This window comes from Uloborus diversus, chromosome 4 (genome assembly GCF_026930045.1).
Source record: "Uloborus diversus isolate 005 chromosome 4, Udiv.v.3.1, whole genome shotgun sequence".
Lineage (NCBI taxonomy): Eukaryota > Metazoa > Arthropoda > Arachnida > Araneae > Uloboridae > Uloborus > Uloborus diversus.
In genome coordinates this window covers 62,689,905-62,707,745 of record NC_072734.1, presented here as the reverse complement: position 1 = coordinate 62,707,745, position 17,841 = coordinate 62,689,905, and the positions used below count along the sequence as shown (strand labels likewise).

At 35.4% G+C, this 17,841-nt stretch overlaps 1 protein-coding gene across 1 annotated transcript in view; it reads right to left on the bottom strand.

Annotated features, from left to right (window-relative positions):
* Positions 1-1,161: 1,161 nt before the first annotated feature.
* The window catches only part of LOC129220076 (glyoxylate reductase/hydroxypyruvate reductase-like), a 30,738-nt gene continuing 14,058 nt past the window's right edge, over positions 1,162-17,841 (bottom strand). The window contains exons 4-9 of the mRNA XM_054854413.1: positions 16,508-16,624; positions 14,507-14,598; positions 12,463-12,543; positions 11,095-11,254; positions 5,649-5,779; positions 1,162-3,630 (exon numbers count right to left, since the gene is read on the bottom strand). Of these exons, the coding sequence (XP_054710388.1) occupies positions 3,506-3,630; positions 5,649-5,779; positions 11,095-11,254; positions 12,463-12,543; positions 14,507-14,598; positions 16,508-16,624 (706 nt within the window). The 3' untranslated portion in view covers positions 1,162-3,505. The remainder of the gene's footprint in view (positions 3,631-5,648; positions 5,780-11,094; positions 11,255-12,462; positions 12,544-14,506; positions 14,599-16,507; positions 16,625-17,841) is intronic.

The following is a 17,841-nucleotide window of genomic DNA, read 5'->3' as shown; positions in this document are numbered from 1 at the left end:
TGTGCGGGTACTGCTTGTTAATATTATATATCGTTGGAAAGGGGAGAATTTTCCGCGTTCTACAATTTGTTTCAATGCTCTAACTTATATACGGCGGGAATTATTTTGCGTTTTTAGCTCGAACTTTTTTAGGCTTAGCTAAAATTTAGGCACTACTTTCTTCATTAAATCTATCAGTAAAAAGTGAAGGAATTGTCCCACAGTTTTCTTTTTAATACCACTGGAAAGAGCGCCTTTTTGTTTTTATCCCACATCTAACTCGACCTATGGTCGCAAAAATAAGCTTCTATCTCCTTCTATCGCCAAAAGAAAAAAAGTTACAAGCCGCTAAAAATCAAGTTCGAATAATTTCATCTCCAATAAAATTATTGATAATTTATTTGGCGTTGCCATAGTTACTTCTTTTCGATTCGCATGTTTCTTCTTTCTTATTCACAAACTTTAAAGGTTTCGATTTTAACAGAAAATCTTTGGCTCAACTCAATTCAAGCCCCGAGCTAAAGAACAAAATATATTACTAGAGATCACGAGTGTGAAAACGACTTTTCAAACGTACAAAACTACAGTTATGCAATGCTTAGGAGCCCCTTAGCCCTTACGGCTCTGCAAGTTGGTACAAGTTCTTTTGAAACCCGGGGTAGGGTGCTATTTGATCCAAAAGGAGTTCATAATGCGTTTTTAATCTGTTTCTTTCTAATTGACTATTTAAATCCTTGCGAATCAAATTAGATTGCAAAGCAATCTTCGGGGGTTGGTGAGCGTTAGCGAGCAGGGGGCAGATCCCTTTAGTAAATATAAATAAAACCAAAATAAATAAAAATAAAATTTGAGTTTTTTCATTTTGAGTTCAAATTACGTTTTTCACAATCACGAATATGTGTGTGTGTACGTAGGTGAGCGTGTATATGCAAGTGCGTGTGTGTGCGCGCGCAGGCGTTTGTTCGTGGTAGGTAGGATATGGACACCACCACCAAGCAGCTCTATGGAGGAGCAACATTGGGAAGTCGGTCGATAGTGATGCTACAAAGTGAGGCGGGGGCAAAAAATAAAATCAAAGGATGAAAGGATGCCTAAAACGGTCAATTTAGAACAATAAGCACTTCGTGATTGCTCAAAAAATAGCTTCGAAGGAAAATAGATGGTGAAAAAAATTGACATACATTAGAAATAAATATTTATTAAAGGCAAAAACCACAAAGGCATACAACATTTTCAAGCAGAAGGCAGTTCACTTTGATTTTAAATGCGAGCTCTTGTTAGGAGGAAGCAACAAGTAGTCAATAGTAACATATGATCGATCATTCTAAGGTGTATAATTTCTACTTCAGTTATTGCAATAAAGTCACATATGCAAGGAGTACAATAATATTATTGAGATAATCTTTGGCAACATTGTGAAACACTAATTTACCTGATAACTGAGAAGTAAAAAAAGAAGGATCGAGTCAAGCTGTCACTTCCGACAAACAACCCTTTTTGGCAGGAGTAGTAGTGTTTAAAATTTTCAAAAACGCAGATGAGCACATAGCAGAGTGGCTGTTAATACTGGATAACACGGAATGGATGTACAAGAATGCATTGACAGAAAAAGCAGCAAAGCTGCATTAATAGCACCAGGGAGGAAAATACACGTTCAAAAGGCTTGGTTATGGTACAATGAACTCTATAAAAATATGTTTGGTAAAAACGCTACTGACATACATTTTGCTCAGATCTGTAAGAAAGGCTTTTGGCTAAATCTGCTCACACATAAACAATCTTTAAGGTTGGGATTTTAAGAGAAATACACGCTCGATTTGAACGTCACATACAGCTCCAAAAATCACATGTCATCAGTTTAGAAAGTTTTAGACCACGCAATAGTGGAATTACTTGGTCGGATGGTGGTAAAATAGAGCAAGCACATGTGATGACAGAGTGACCTGTGCGGTTGAGGTCCAGCGTTGGATTTTCTTAAAATACGAGTCTCAAATGGCACGGACGCAAAAATATTCGTAATTATGAGAACGAAAGAAAGCTGCTCAATTCATCTCCATCTTACTTTGTTTTTGTACTATTTGATAATTTTGAGCAAAAATATCTATCATCAAGAATTTTAATGAACGGTTTCAGTTTCTTCAACACTACCTTTAGGTGAAATACACCGCCAGCTCAGTCATTTCCAGCCAGAGGACTGCAATTTCGTGTTTATTAGCACTCATCAGCCCGGCATAGGAAAGTGACTAGGGCTGGAGATGGAAAACCTTGGAATACTACCTTTAGGTGTTGAAAGTTCTCTTCGTGAAGAGGAGTGTTCTATAGATACATTTGCGTTGTAAAATGAGATGAAAAGACAACAACTTAAGAATACTAATGTCTCAAAACAGATATTCAAAAGTTGCAATCGTCATATTTCTCAGAATATGACATCAGTCATTTATTTTGAGTATTTAACATTGAACGGCGACATTGATTGCGGTAAAAAGCTTTAAGAAATGTATAAACGGAAAAATAATTTCTGTAGCAGTAAGCGCAAAGAGAAAGTTTTCGCGTTTGAAATAGTAGAAATGGTAGAAAAAATGTCAATAATTTTCTTATGTTTTTTTATCCATCGTAAACAAAACACAGGAAAAATAAGATCTTAAATGCTTTTGGAAATTTGATTTAGAACTCTGAGATGGAAAATTGCAGAACAGCCTTCTGTACAAGTGAAGCGGCAGATTTATTCCATTGTTGTGTATATGAGAACAGTAAACATGAAACTTTCAGAACTAATAATAAATAGTAACTGGAACATTTATGTATATACAATAAATTGAACACATCAATCATAAATGAAAAATATTAAAGTCTGTAGGGCTGACACATAAAATTTGAGTTAGCACAGTTAAATAATTAATGTGTTATTTCCTCACATTTATTAACATGACAAAAAACGGAAAATAATGCTGATAAATGCTAAATCTTGAATACAGGAACAAAATGTAACCAGACAAGAAGTATTTTGGTTGTACACAAAATCATTTGTAGGATTGGGCAGCTCATGAAAGAAAACAATTAGCTTAAATTTTTGTGCATCTCCTAGGAACTCGCCTACTTTTGAGTCGGAATTTTATTCCTAAGATTTTAACTTCAATAAAAATTTTCCAAAACAATCTCTCAGCAGAGGTTGTAAACATCAACTCAATAATCGTGCAACAGGACTTAAAGAAAAGTTTAATTGTTTAAAAAATATTTTTTAACAAATTTTCAGTCAGAGTTACGTTTTTATGAACGAATTCTGACATAGTGCAATGCTTTTGTTGTTTTTAATTGGTTGATTAGTAAACAAATGTAACTCGAAAATATTTTTTTTTCTTTACATTTAGTTTGACTCCAAATGCTTGTAAAAAAAAGTCCTGCAAAGACTTTTACAAGCAACAAATGTGGTTTGATGTAAAACAATGAAGAAATTCACTTTTTTCATGAGCTGAATCAAATTAGAATGCGCGGGTTCCTTGCTTATTGACTTACGGAGTTGGTGGAATTAACCGAGTGGCACAGGAGATACCATGGGTTTACCATCTAACACAGCCAAAATGTTTTCTGCAGCCAGTTTCGCCATGTTCACACGGACAGACATTTCAGCACTACCGACGTGTGGCGTGAGGACTGAAAGAAAAGAAAAAAAAAGTTATTAAATACGGTAAAATCCCGAAAATTCAATCCGAATGTGGACTGAAAAATAAGTGGCCGAGTTTGTTAATAAGTAAACTAAGCTTACGTGTATAAGTACAAATAAAAGCATTAAATACAGTTAAAAACTCTGCAAACATCTGTTTCGAGGCCATTACAAGTAGCTAAAATAAAATTAAAAAAAAAAAACTACTAGGCCGCAAATACAGAATAAAGACAGAAAATTGAAAATCCTTTTAAAAGCCTTATACAATTAAAAATCAGTTAGAAGTATTTTATTTGTTAACAAATAGAAACTAGGAACAGATAAAATTTTTAAATCATTGCTTTTAATTTCCTTGTCGGCCAACAATGAATTCGGTTACGAATTGCTGAATAAAAGCTTAGCCGTAGTTAAAATCTGCTTTAAAAAGCATTATACTGCGAATGCCATATAACATGGAAATTCCAAACATATTCTATCAGACGCAGAAAAAAAGCACTCTTGATTTTGGTACTACATTTTTAAAATTTTTAAATATATTTTCACTCACACACACAGACACGTCAAACTTATAACCCCTTTCCTTTATGTATCCGGGGTTAAAAACAAGCCTCTTCATCTTATGGGCGCACACGGGAGTCCATATGGGGGGGGGGGACAAGACCCCCCCCCCCGTAGAAATTAGAACTTCCTTGCTTTTAGTACTTTTTTCTTTGCCCGAATGCAAAAACACATCTTCTCCAGTCATTAAAGAATAAGTTATTAAAAATGTCAAATTTTTAATAGTTCTAATCTGTACTGAAATCGGTTTTTATGCGGAAAATATCCTGCTAAACACGGCCGTATCCAGAGGTGGGACTAGACGCTTCCCCCCCCCCCTCCCGAAACGTTTTAAGTTTTGCTCCCTTACTTTCTTATTCCAGAAAGGAAAATAAAGCTTTTTTTAAATTCTTAATTGTGTAACTATTAAACGAAATTTTTTTGAAGAAATACAGACTAAGCAATTCTTAGTTCTCATTAGCTGCTAAGCATACTTGAAATTTAGACACTTATTATTACTTCCTGCTCTCTTTCCCAATTCAATTCAGGGCCGTCCAGGGCCAAAACAGGTCCCTTGTCAGTTTGGTAGACACCCGTCCCCCCCCCCAAAAAAAACTCTTAAAAACTTACACTACACCGATTTCGGAACTCCCCAAGGGTCGGGCCCCTAGTTTCCGATTAGGCTAATGTCTGATTGTGCCTAATTCAGCTCCTCGATACATCCTGCTTAAAAAATGCAAAAATCACGATTCTCGCGCTTTTGTAGTATATTTTTCGAGATAAAGTTTTGTGAACTATACTGTTGTTGTGTGCATAACTTTTAAAAGGTTTCGTTCGCCTATTTTTCTTCTTATTTTTGCAGTCTCAATTACCACCATACAAGGCCTCAAAATAGATTTTTACATGCATTTTTCAAAAATGTTCCTGGAGAATAAACCCCGGACCCCATGAAATTATGGATATTCTACATCCCACTTAAAATGCCACACTCCTGTTAACCTTCTCACTACAAGGTAAATAAAAAATAAGAAATTAAAATAAAAATATAAACAGCGGGGAGCATTAAACAACGAGACAAAAAATGTTTGTATGTGTGTGTGTTAGGGCAATGTGCGAAAAGCGAAATCGGGTCCCCTCCCGAAAAAAAATCCTTGATACGACTTTGCTGCTAAACTATGGGGAAAATATCTGAGTTCCTCCCCCTTAATGTTTTGCATATGGGAGCCCATGGCTGTGCATAAAAAGAAAGAATGGCTCACGAAGTCCGAGCTAACGGTTCTAGTGCCCGAGAAATATAAGATCCAGAGGAGTAAAATATTTTCAAAATGCTTTTTATGCCATTGACTCATGAAGAGGTAAGATATCACAAGATATCACAATACATAATGTTAATGAATATGTCTCAAGTATTTAGTGTCTTATAAATTAATTTTAATGCCCTATGTAAGACAAAATTAGAAACAATACTGACTAATATTGTCCAAAGTAGTTAGAGGGTGATCCTTGGGCAGTGGTTCGGGCACCATGACGTCAAGTCCAGCCGCACGAATCTTCTTATTCTTTAGGGCATCGTACAAATCTTCTTGGTTTACGACACCGCCCCTGAAACAGAAGAGAAAATAATGATGACTTTACATAAATCAAAATTATATTTTTACGCAGCACTCTGGCTTGGCTAACGTTAGCCAATTTAGTCATTTTTGGTCACATTTGTTTAAAAAAAACGTTAGCCAAACCGGTAGTTGGCTAATGGAGTTTTTTCCTTCAGTCAAAAGTACTACTTTTAGTCACTGAAATTGATAGAATAAGCAAAAAAAAAAAAAAAGAACATGGACCCAGAAAATACTTTCATTTTCCCAACAGTTATTTTTTAATTAAATTTTTAAAATGTCCGATTTCTCAAACAAGGCGTGGTCTTCATGACGTCATAAATGTATTTTGGCGCATCTTTTTACCGCGTTTCTACGCTATGATAATCAAGAAGCGATTTAAATACTGCGCTCTACGTTTGCTATCAACCATATCGTTGGCAATACACGTGAGTAAAGATGCGAATTAAATATTTTGCTCTGTGAATGGCAGATTATCATTGTGATGTCATCGGCAGAAGCATAAACAATGAAAGCTTACCGATTAAAGTATTTTTTTTAAATATTAAACTTAGTCAAATTATTTAAATAAATTTTCAAATAAAAAAGAACCGACTTCAAAAAACAAAGAGGAATTAAAAAGTAAAAAAATAATTAGTCATACTTACATACTATTTCCTACCCAAACTGTAAAATAAATCAAATTTATTTTACAATTCCAGTACAAAAATTAACTAAACTAAACACCCAATAATGAAATAAACACTGATTTTAATTACTATACGATTAACTATTTTAATAGCTAAATATTATATACGATCTCATTTTTTTAATAACCATTTGAAGTCGGGGCCTTCTATAAACTACTACCTAACGTAACTGAGTAGGTTTAGTTTTAAAGACTTTCCCGTTTTGTTAAATTAGTGTTTAACTCAGTATTTGGTGGATTGTCAGTTACGTAAAGGTAGTAGTTTTATAGGAGGCTCCGACTTCAAATAATTATTAAAAATTCGTATATAATTATTTAGGTATTAAAATAGTTCATCGTATAATAATTAAAATGAGTGTTTACTTTATTATTGGGTATTTAGTTGATTTTTGTACTGTAATTGTAAAATAAATTTGATTTATTTTACAGTTTGGGTATCGTATGTAAGTATGACAAATTATTTTTTACGTTTTAGTTCCTCTTTGTTTTTTGAAGTCGGTTCTTTTATTTGAAAATAATTTATTTTTTGCTTTTTAGTGGTAAATATAAAATAAGTATGCAGGGTAGAGTATGTGGTACACTCTTTACGTACATCACGAGCGAGAAAGCGTCTAGCACAGTAGTCTGAAAACAGCTAATATGAGTAAAATAGAGAAAGAAATAGAACACCGCATCTCGGAGAATTCCGAAGAAAGGCTTTTTCAAATGCGCAATTATTTACCAAAAAAAAATCCCTTCATCAGTTTGACTTTATCAAAGTATGCTTTCCGAAATAAATTTACGTATCACTAAAAAACAGAAATCGCTTTAACTTTGGCCATATAATTTGAAGAGTTTTCTTGATGTTTCAAGTATCCCATCTTCAGATACTGACCTGATGACCATGAGATCATCTGGAAAGTATATACCTTTTCAAACGAGAAAAAAAAAGAATTTTCCAAATTGGTCTATGCGTGTTTGAGTTTACGGGGGATATACATAAAAAATTCGAATTGAAAACGTCTTTTTAGAAGTAGATTTAAAAAAAAAGAAAAAATCTTAATGCGCATAACATTTTATACGATTGGCACTAAAAACTAATCTTTGTTCCTCTCCAGATTTATTTGTGCGCTAATTTAATTAGAAATATTTAAATGTCAATAATTTTCCAAATTATTTTATATTTCATAACAATAGTTGTCACGTAACTCGTCAAAAAAGTCACATTTCTCTTTATTGGCCACGTTATAGATCAATACCACACTAGAAACAGAGTATCTACTGTAATGTTGCATATATGAAGATCAAAATACTACTAAAGCAATGATACTAAATGAATTTCCTGTTTGCTTCAAAGGAGTCTTTATTCAATTTTGCGATATGACTACTACTGCAGAAATACAGGGTAATATTTAAGGGAGGGTATTTCCCCAAAGTAAGAGCCCCCCCCCTAAAAAGGAAAAATACCCCTCAAAACACCGCCTCCCACCCTTAACGGGCTCCCCTGTTTAATATAATGTTTTATGGTACTTTCTTTAAAATTGAGTAAAGAAAGTACCTATGTTTTATGGCACATTTTCATTAACAATGGATTTTATATTTAATCGTTTAATATTGAAATTAAATGAAGTTTATTGTTTTTTGCCCATAACTTTTTTCTAAAGAACAAATATGGTGAAGCAAAAAGGTTTGGGACCTAAGTTATATCACTCCTATCCATTAAGCAAAAACACCATTAAAATCGTTTCACAAAGTGAAACGCTATGAATTTACAGGCAACAAAGCGCAAGTATGAAATTTGAAGAGTTCCCTCGATTTCTCCAGGATCCCTCATACCCGGACTTGAAGACCATTAGACGACCGGGAGAAGTACATGGTCCGATCCAAAAGTAATGAGCCTTCGTTTAAAAGGGCAGATTTATTGAGCTGATCGGTACAACTGCCTAATAGTCTTAAAAATAGACACCTCCAGCAACAATGTACTTCTGCAGGCGGCTTTTCCATGACTCAAAGGCATCCCTGAAGTCATGTTTCGAGATATCTGCAAGGGCAGTCTTGACATGTGCTGGGATGTCCTCGATGGAGTCGAAACGTTTCCTTTTCAGCACTGATTTTAATAATGGAAACAAGAAGTCAGGAGGCCACAAGCCCGGACAGTAGGAAGGCTAGGGCACCACGGGAGCGTTGACTCGGACCTTCTTCAGTTAGAACTCTCGGACAAATTTCGCGCAGACTTACCGCATGTGCAACTTCTCCGTAATAATTCGTTTCCCATAAGTCTAGGGCTAATGCTACTTGGTAGAGATTCAAACACTAGTCCGTGTTCAAAATTTCAAACACTCGTTGCGCATTTACGTCAGTACGGGCCAAGGACGGGCGTTCAGACTGGGGTTCGTCAGTCACCACTTCCCGGCCTTACGAAAGGCTTCGTGCGACTTTTCTAGTTGCGAATACGACAGACACTCAGTCGCAAACGCCTGTTGAAGCATCGCGAACGTTTGGTAAGGAAACCGGAAGCAAAATTTGATCTCTTTGGGTTGCTCTTACAAATTTTCCATATCGCCGTGTCACGCACCACCGTATAGGGGTTACTGTTGAAGCTGATGATACCGCTTTAAAAGCTGAGAGGCAACTGACCTGCATTGCGCTGTAAAGCCAACAACCCCCATCACTGTCCTTGTCAAGCGGAGCGAGCTGCAGGGTGTGCATGCGTCAGTATAACGTGAGGCTCATTACTTTTGGATCGTACCATCTACACCGTTTCAAACAGAAAAAGAATTTTCCTAATCGGTCCAGGCGTCTTCTAACAATCGGGAAGCATAGTACATAAAAAACTTCCAACGAAGTCTGTTAATTAGTATTGCTATAACTGTAAATTATACTGACAGCGTCATGAAATATTAAATCTAGAATACTTGTCAAACTTCAGAAATCACACCAGTTACGATACATTTAATAAAGAATATAAATTTAATCGTAATGGTGGGAAGGGATTTTTGTCTTCCATATCCCTTGAATTGAACACTAAATGTATTTCAAAACTAAAATATTAAAAAAAAAATTTAATGACTAAATGAAGTTATTTATTAGCAAAAAATATTTTATTTAAATTAATTAATTTAACTATTTTCGTAGCAAAATACATTTAATTTACTGACTTGCTACATGAATAATAAATACATTAGTAAGATTATAGTTAAAATTAACAGGCGACGCCAGGGAAATCCCGATGCGTGAGAATTAAATATTGTTTAATACGAGATTTCTCCGTCGAAAAAATGAACCGTTCACGCCAAAACCATGTAACCTGCGACGTTTCGCGCAGCTGACGAAAGCTGGTCTACGTAGCCACAACGCATGAAATTTAAATTTTTAGATTTCTCCGGGATCTCTCATCAGATCCAGTCAAAATTAACATGGGACCATCTGGAAAGTATACCCTGCCAAACAAAAAAAGAATTTTTCAAATCGGTCCAGTATTCTTGGGGCAATACGAAAACCTACATAAAAAGCCGCAAGACGAAATCATAACCTCCTTTTTTGAAGTCGGTTAAAAATGGTCATATCCTATGTTTTTAGGCATGCTCTTTCAGAAAAAAAAAAAAAAAAAAAAACATTTAAAATTTTGGAAACGACCCCATTTTACGTTTCACGGAGCTTGGTGTAATTTTTAAGTCGCACATCTATATTTTATTCAGAAGAATACAGTAAGCGTCAAAATTAAAGTAAAAAATGAAATTAAAACTGAAAAACCATCAAATATTCATGAGAAACATTTTTTAAAAAATCTTATTTCTGACGTATGATATCTTATAAGTACCAAAAAGTTTCTCCCTTTCTGCAGAAATAAACCGAAAGAAAAAACTTTTTTTTTCATTGAAAAAAATGTTAGTTGTAACGTCGAAGCACTTTTTTTTTTTTTTTTTGCAGTTTTTTGCTTTAGTGTAGTTTTCACACATTTTCTGATTGTTTAGTTTCTAAATGATATAGTAGGCGGGGGGGGGGGCAGCTTAAGACAATTTGTTAAAATATAAAGTAATTCAATTTGATTAAGTGCAAACTAATAAAATTTGGTGGCCCAAGGCATTTAAAATACAAACTAGAATAATAATGGAAGCATAATCATTAAGTTACACAATAAATCTTGCATTCAGAAATACTGAAGGTAAGCTCAGAAATGGGTTGCAAACTTAAAGAGCATCCTGAGACATATTTTTGACTCAAAATTTATTTGCCCTCGTCTACCCATTATCGAGATATAAAGTCTCAAAGTCAGTCGAAATTTTAAGAAAAGTGCCAAGTTTAAAGACTTGGCAAGAAACGGATCACGCAATTTCACTGTGTGCATCCATCTACTAAATTGTGTGACAGAGATCGTCATTTCCTTTACTCATCGAGATTCGTGAAACTAATGGCAACTTGGCGACTTTTCTCGAAACTTTGGGAGACTTCGAGACTATGTTTCGATAACGGGGACACGAGGGTAAATAATTCACGTTTCCAGAAACATGCTTCATAATGCTCTTTTGATTGCTACTTATTTAAACGTTTTTCGTAGCTACACTATCGTGTAGTTTCCTGGTGAGACCGCATTTTTGACCAATCTCAGCAAAGACAAGAAAGGTGAGCTGAGCACTGACCTGCTGGTGTTGACAAAGACGGCTGTCGGTTTCATGAGGTCGAAGGCCTTCTTGTTGAAGAGATTCCGCGTTTCTTCCGAGAGATTGCACATGGCGACAATGAAGTCGCTCCGCTTGGCGAGTTCCTCGAATTCTACGTATTCGGCACCCATCTCTTCGGCTGAAAGAATAACGTACAATAAGCTCCCGATTATACAAAAAAAGAAAAAAAAATGCGATGATTAACTGAACTGTGGTGACTTCAGGTCACCGATACCTGAGGGGGTGGGGAGGCTGGGGCCCCCTAGCCATCCCCCACCCCCCACCAAGTGGACTTTTGTGGCAGAGGCCAACTACCCTTCTTCCTAAAATCCGCTGTTAGGAACGAAAAAAAAAAGTTTACTAATTTTTGTGTTAAATGTTTCTGCACGCGACTTTGGTAAGAAAAATACTCACCAAGAAAGGAAACGCGTACAATGTTTTTCAGACCAGTGAAAGACCTCATTAATCAAAAAATAACACAGTTTGAGAAGAGAAAGAATTCAATTTTTAATGCAAATTTACATTAAACAAAACATAAAAATAGACGAGGGAAAACAAATGCTCTTGCGTCAGTCAAACTAATACGAGAAAACAGACATGGTAAGGTAACTCAGCCTACAACAGGTGAAGCGAATGCTGTTACCAAAAGTGAAGTTCTGATGCTCGCTACTGCCAATTTGACACTGAAAAGATTTAAAACTGGTCCATTGCATGAGTATAAATCTTTGCTTTTTTTTATATCTCCTTAACGCAACATTCTAAACCGCATTTCGTACAGCTAAGTTGTGGCTGTAATCCCTCTAATGTCATTTGGTCAGGCCCAAAATTTCAAAACACATGAAAGGACTCCTTTTCGCATTTGACAGTTTCATCAAAAGCGAATTCTGCAAAATCCGCAATCAACGCAAGAAAATAACGAGTACACTCGTACTAGCTATGAAAATCAGTGCTCGATTCTCATAAATCTCTATAACCAATGTCTAATATTTCATGACATTATTATTTAAGGAAATAAAGCAAGTGCAAGATTGTCAAGATCATTTATCTGTTGTTCGTTCGAAAGTTCAATTTTTTTAGTAATTAAAATAGGGAATGTACATTTGAAATATCAATAGGAAATTCACTCCTCCTATTTGAATGCAAAGAACTTAGTTTATATTTTCCCTCGATTTGAAAACTTTTTTTTTTTTTAATTTCCAATGGCAATGGGGTTTGAAAAAAAGAAAAAATTACAAAACAAAAGAATAAGAACATGAACATAAAAATAGTCAGGATTTGAAAGCTAAACAAATGAAATATTTGAAATTTGAAGCATGAATTTTAAAATGTAAATCATAATCAACTTACCTGGTTTGATGGGGTGGAAAACGTCAAAATAGAGTACTTTGGATACACCAAATGGCAGAATCCTTCTCATGACGCCTTGACCTGTGAGAAACAAAGAAACTATTTAGAAGTTTAATGATATAACTCTATAATAAAGTGTGCTAAAATAAAAACCTCCTCCACACTTCTCGACCTTCTCTTTCCTTTATCCAAAGAACTATTTCAATCAACATCACACCTTATCATGTACTCAATGTTGATGTACAGATATTAGGTAGCTCAGATCAATTTAACAAGAAGTTAATCTCTACCTAGTATAAAATTAAGTCTCCAAAAAGCGTCTGTTTGTTTGAACGCGCAAAACTCGAAAACTACCCGGCCGATTTCGCTGAAATTTGCACAGAATCTTTCTTTCAACACCTTCAGTAACAAGACAAGTTTAAATTTCTTTGTTTCAACTCTTTTGTATAAGTTTTCAAAAATTAACTGTTCTCAAAGGGGTTCCACTTACCCCAACCAACCCTAAAGAAAAATTTATACTAATAATATAAAGTTAAAGAATTTGTTTGTTTGTTTGAACGCACTAATTTCAGGAACTACTGGTTCGAATTGAAAAATTATTTTAGTGTTGAATAGTCCATTTATTGAGGAAGGCTATAATTTATATTGATATTTTAATTAGAAAATAAGTTATTCAATGTTTAATGCGATTTTTAGTAATTTTTACTACTTTTTGCCCCACTGACCACGAGTTAATTTCACCCAGAAAAATATTTTTTGTACTAAAATGTAGGAAATTTATTTTTAAGTATGATGGAAAAAAAAAAGTTTTTGCAGAAAGAGCAATTTTTGTATTTTTTTTTATGATTTTTTTTTTTAAACTTTATTTCGTATTTTTTTCTGGGTTTAATTCTTTCTGAACTCATCCCGCAAAAAGCATAAAGGCCTCTTTTCTGAAATTTAACTATGTAATAGAAAAGCCATTTCACCTTCAGGAAAAAAAAGTTTTCAAAAATACGCAATTGCTATTTTTTTACATTTTTTTTTTTTTTTTTTAATGCGGAAAGCACGGCACGACTTCCAAGCATAGCCTAAGTTTTGTCAATCCTCCATTTATGATTGCTTCTTTTTTTATTTCTATTTTGGAATTTTATTCATTTATCCCCTCCCCCTCCCCAACGCTTTACTGTTGTTATTTAACGTTACATATTTCTGTGCATTTGATTCAAAAAAAGTGAGTTTTTTTTAAATATCTTTTAAACACTACGGGGCCCAGGAATTTTTTGGGGGGCGGGGGTGGGGGGGAGGGTGCTTTTTTATTTAAATATATAGAGCGCGCGGTTTTTGCATGATCTTTGTTTTACATACATAGACAACGTTTGTTAATTACCATCGGAGGTAGATATGCTAGATCGTATTGATAGATCGGCAGATAGATAGATATCGATATAGGTAGATTGTCAGTGAAAGATAGATAGGTCCGTATTTACGGAAGTTCAACAGGTGATTAATGCTCCCCCCCCCCACCCGCGACTTAAAAAAAAAAGAATCATTCACATAAAAAAGGACGTGCTTTTTGTTATTTTCCGACAAAATAGGCATTGAGAGTACCCCCCCCCCCCATGGGGGCTGCTTTCATGGAAAGGCAAGCCAACTGGTCGCTGCAGACGGCTATCTTTTTATGTGTTTTGGCGAATAATTTTAAATTCCAAAGAGAATGACAGGTTTTTTTGAAAGGTGTGTACACATTTTAGTTGAAGAATAATGACATTTTTACATCAGAAGGGGAAGAACTGGGGTGGGTGAGGGCATGAATTTTTTCATTCAACGGAATTTCTTTAATTTCTTAGCACGAGCAACGCCGTGCAGGTACTGCTAGTTCAAAATCTTGGGATTTTAGGAAAGTTTTAAAAAAATTAGGAATTGTAGGAAAATGATAACAACTTTTACCCCTACGTGGGGCCGGGGCGAGTAGCGAATGATTCAAGTATTTTTTGTCACCACGTGGCGAGTGGTGATCACTATTCTTGATCTTTAGTTTTTCTGGCACCATTGCCCACCTTACCTATTCTGCCCATCCCGACAATTCCAACAGTAGCACCCGTCAGTCCTTGTCCGCAGAGCCAAACGGGACTCCATGAGTAGACCCATTCACCCCTGAAAAAAAAAAAACACAATACATTCTATAAGAATTTACGCATCATTATTATGAAATATCGAAAAGATATTAAATTTAAAAACGTTTTCCATTGAAATAGGATTATAATGTCGAGTAAAACCAAACACAGTGGCATGGAAAGTCTACTGTGCCCATCTCAGTCTTCCTGACTCTGGCTCTATGGTGCTAAGCAGATGTTCAGGTTATGTGATCAGCCGAACGCGGAACCCCAAGGGTTTGGTTCCCACGCACGTTTGTTACTCATTAAATTGACCCACTGACGGGATGAACGGTTGAGTCGACCATGCCTGACCCGGGAATAGAACCCGGACTCTTAGCGCGAAGCGCTACCACTGAGCCACTGAGCTTATATGATGTCGGGTACAAAGTCTAAAATCCATCGATATCATCACTGAGCAACTTTGAAAATTACTTTTCACAACACAGCTAAATTTTTTTGTAGGCGTGAGCGGTGAGCAGATTTCAAGTGTTTTGACAAGACTTGAGCAACTGTGAAAGTACGATACGTTCAAGATCTTTATAATATTAGACTTGAACTTTGAAACTGGATAGATAGTTATCAAAAGTGGTTATAGTTTATAAGAAATCATGATATTTTATTTCAGCAAAAAAAGTTCTAACCCTCCCTATTATCGAGCACTGTATGCAAAAGTGTTGAATTCTTAAACTAAAGATATTAGATCAACATTTTTAATCACCCTTAAGAACTACTGTTGGGGAGGGGAGGGTATTATTTAGGGGTATGACTGTCAAGAAATTTGGTAGGCTTATTGAACGTGCTTATTTTCTTATTTTAGAATGTGTTACAAATATTTATGGTTGATGTCTTAATACCTTATTTTCTTTGCACATACAAACAGTATCATGCACCATTGAAGGTGAGTTCCTGCTTTTTTTTTTTTTTTTTTTGCTGAAAATAAAACCCCGCCACTTCTGTTAAGCTATTGGCGTGTACCTTATCTCCACTGATTTCCTACCTTTTACCTTTCGGCTCAGCCTGCAGTCTTATATAAGCCTGTTTACCAATGCATCAACAACAACAATGTTTCTTAGCTTTCTTATTTTGATAATGCGCGGTAACAAATAAAGTAGTATAGCCATTCGAAGCCAACAAAAAAAGTGCGGTATAACCGGCATTGTTAAATCTTGCAAATAATCTAGGAAAACGATTAGCAAAACGTAACTTCATAACTAATTTTCTTAATAGTAATAAAAACTGAAAAACTATACACACATTTTTTGACCACATAAAAGGACTAAAACTAATCATATTTTCCGTTTGAAATTTACTCACATTCCCTTCCGAAATCTTTTTCTAACGACGCCACTGCTTTTCGAAGCTCTTTTCACAGAATGATGCCGTGAGTTAAGACAGCTAATATTAAACACTTTTTTTCAATCTCAAAGCCTTCACTGCCAATGCGTCTTTCTCCAAAATCACGCTTCAAATTCAAGAACAAGTTGTAGTTAGAAGGTACAAGATCGGGGTTTGTAAGGCGGGTGATTCAATTGCTCCCAATCAAATTATTAACTACGGTTTTGAGTGAAGATCAGTAGAATTGCATCTTCTGACAGCCACTTGTTCTTGAACTTAAAGCATTATGAAAAGCAAAAATGGTTCTCAAAAGATAAATAAAATGCTAACCCCCCCCCCCCTTCCCCCAAACGGTACTTACTTTCTGACATCCCTCGTAATAAGGGTGTCCAACACTCTTTAAAGCTTGTAATGAGCACGGAATTTAAGGGGGGGGGGGAGCGAATAACCCGGTGATTTTCACACATGTTCAACTAAAGTTCATATAATCCGCAAACTGGATCACAAACATACGGATACTTAATAGTTTTGGCGCAATTTGCAATGAATAGAGGTGAAATAAGTTCTCTTACTTCTTGATGGCAGCGGCAGCGTCGATGAGCCTCCTTCCCGCGGCAAGCAGCAAGGTGACCGTCAGCTCAGCCACGGAGTCCGTCGACACATCAGGGGTGTTGCTGACGGGGATGTTCCTGAAATTATAAACCACTGGCTATAGTGAACACGAAATTTGATTGAAAGGCTCTAAAATGTTAATTCTACAGGAGAACAATTTTTAGTATGGATTCCATCATAAAGAGTACTCCAAAAGGGACAGAGTTGAATTAGTTGCCATTTTGTCGTGAAACAATCATAGAGTAACAATAAAAACTAGAGTGCGCTTTAGAAGAAGTTCATATGAAAGCGTTTTTGGCGAGCTGAACGTTTTAACTATCAGCCAAGTGTGCAAACTTTGTGAAACACTTAATTTAATTTCGCCATGGTGTGGCGACAACGACACTGAATATAAAACCTCCTCCCCCTCTTTCTTGACCACTACATTCCTCTTCAAGTTGACGGCCAGTTTCTAACTTGCGTGTAACCACCACGCACTCTAGTGTTTATATTTACCCTGTTGGTACAACCTGGGTAGAAACTTCTATATGTGAATATTTAAGATTATTATTAATTATAGTATGAAAAATTAGACATTTGAGCGTAAAAATGGCAAATCCTTGCTTCAAAACTGGTGAAATATTAACGGGAACTGTTCTCAAGTACAATATGAATAAATTGTGAAGATCATGTTAAATTTTTGACGAATCATGTTTTTTTTCCCTCTTAATCTAAAAGACACATTAAACTCCACTCAAACAGTTTAGAACCTCAAAGAAGAATAAGAGTAAAGCTAAAATTACGTTTCCAAACAATGTGAGATGCTCATTTGTCATCTTTGCCTTTTTAGCACCATGCTCTAGCGAACTGAGCTATAAGCAAGCTTCCCACCTGGGGGTTTTATAGAAATGCGTATTTTAAAAGCAATGCGTGTTAAAAATTTAGAATAAGCAGATTTCTTCGCAAAACCAAAACAATGTGAGTTTTCAAGTTATTTTTCGCCGGAAGCGTGAAAAAAAAATCTTAGAAATGATACCTTACTTATGAAATTCTGTGAATTATTGATGAGGTTATGGTGTTGTCACAAAAAAAAAAAAAAAAACTTTGAGAAATAATATGTACGTTTGACTTTTTCAACAAACATAATGTTTTCAAAATTAAAAACTGCCATTACGAATCTTCCATGTGAAGAGAAAAACACCAGTCACTTTAAAATGAATTTTATTCAAAACTAGAGGGAAGGCACTGAAGAAAATGTTTGACGCATTCTTTTTCTATCCCGGAAGAAAGCTTCCCACATGTTCCTAAAACTACA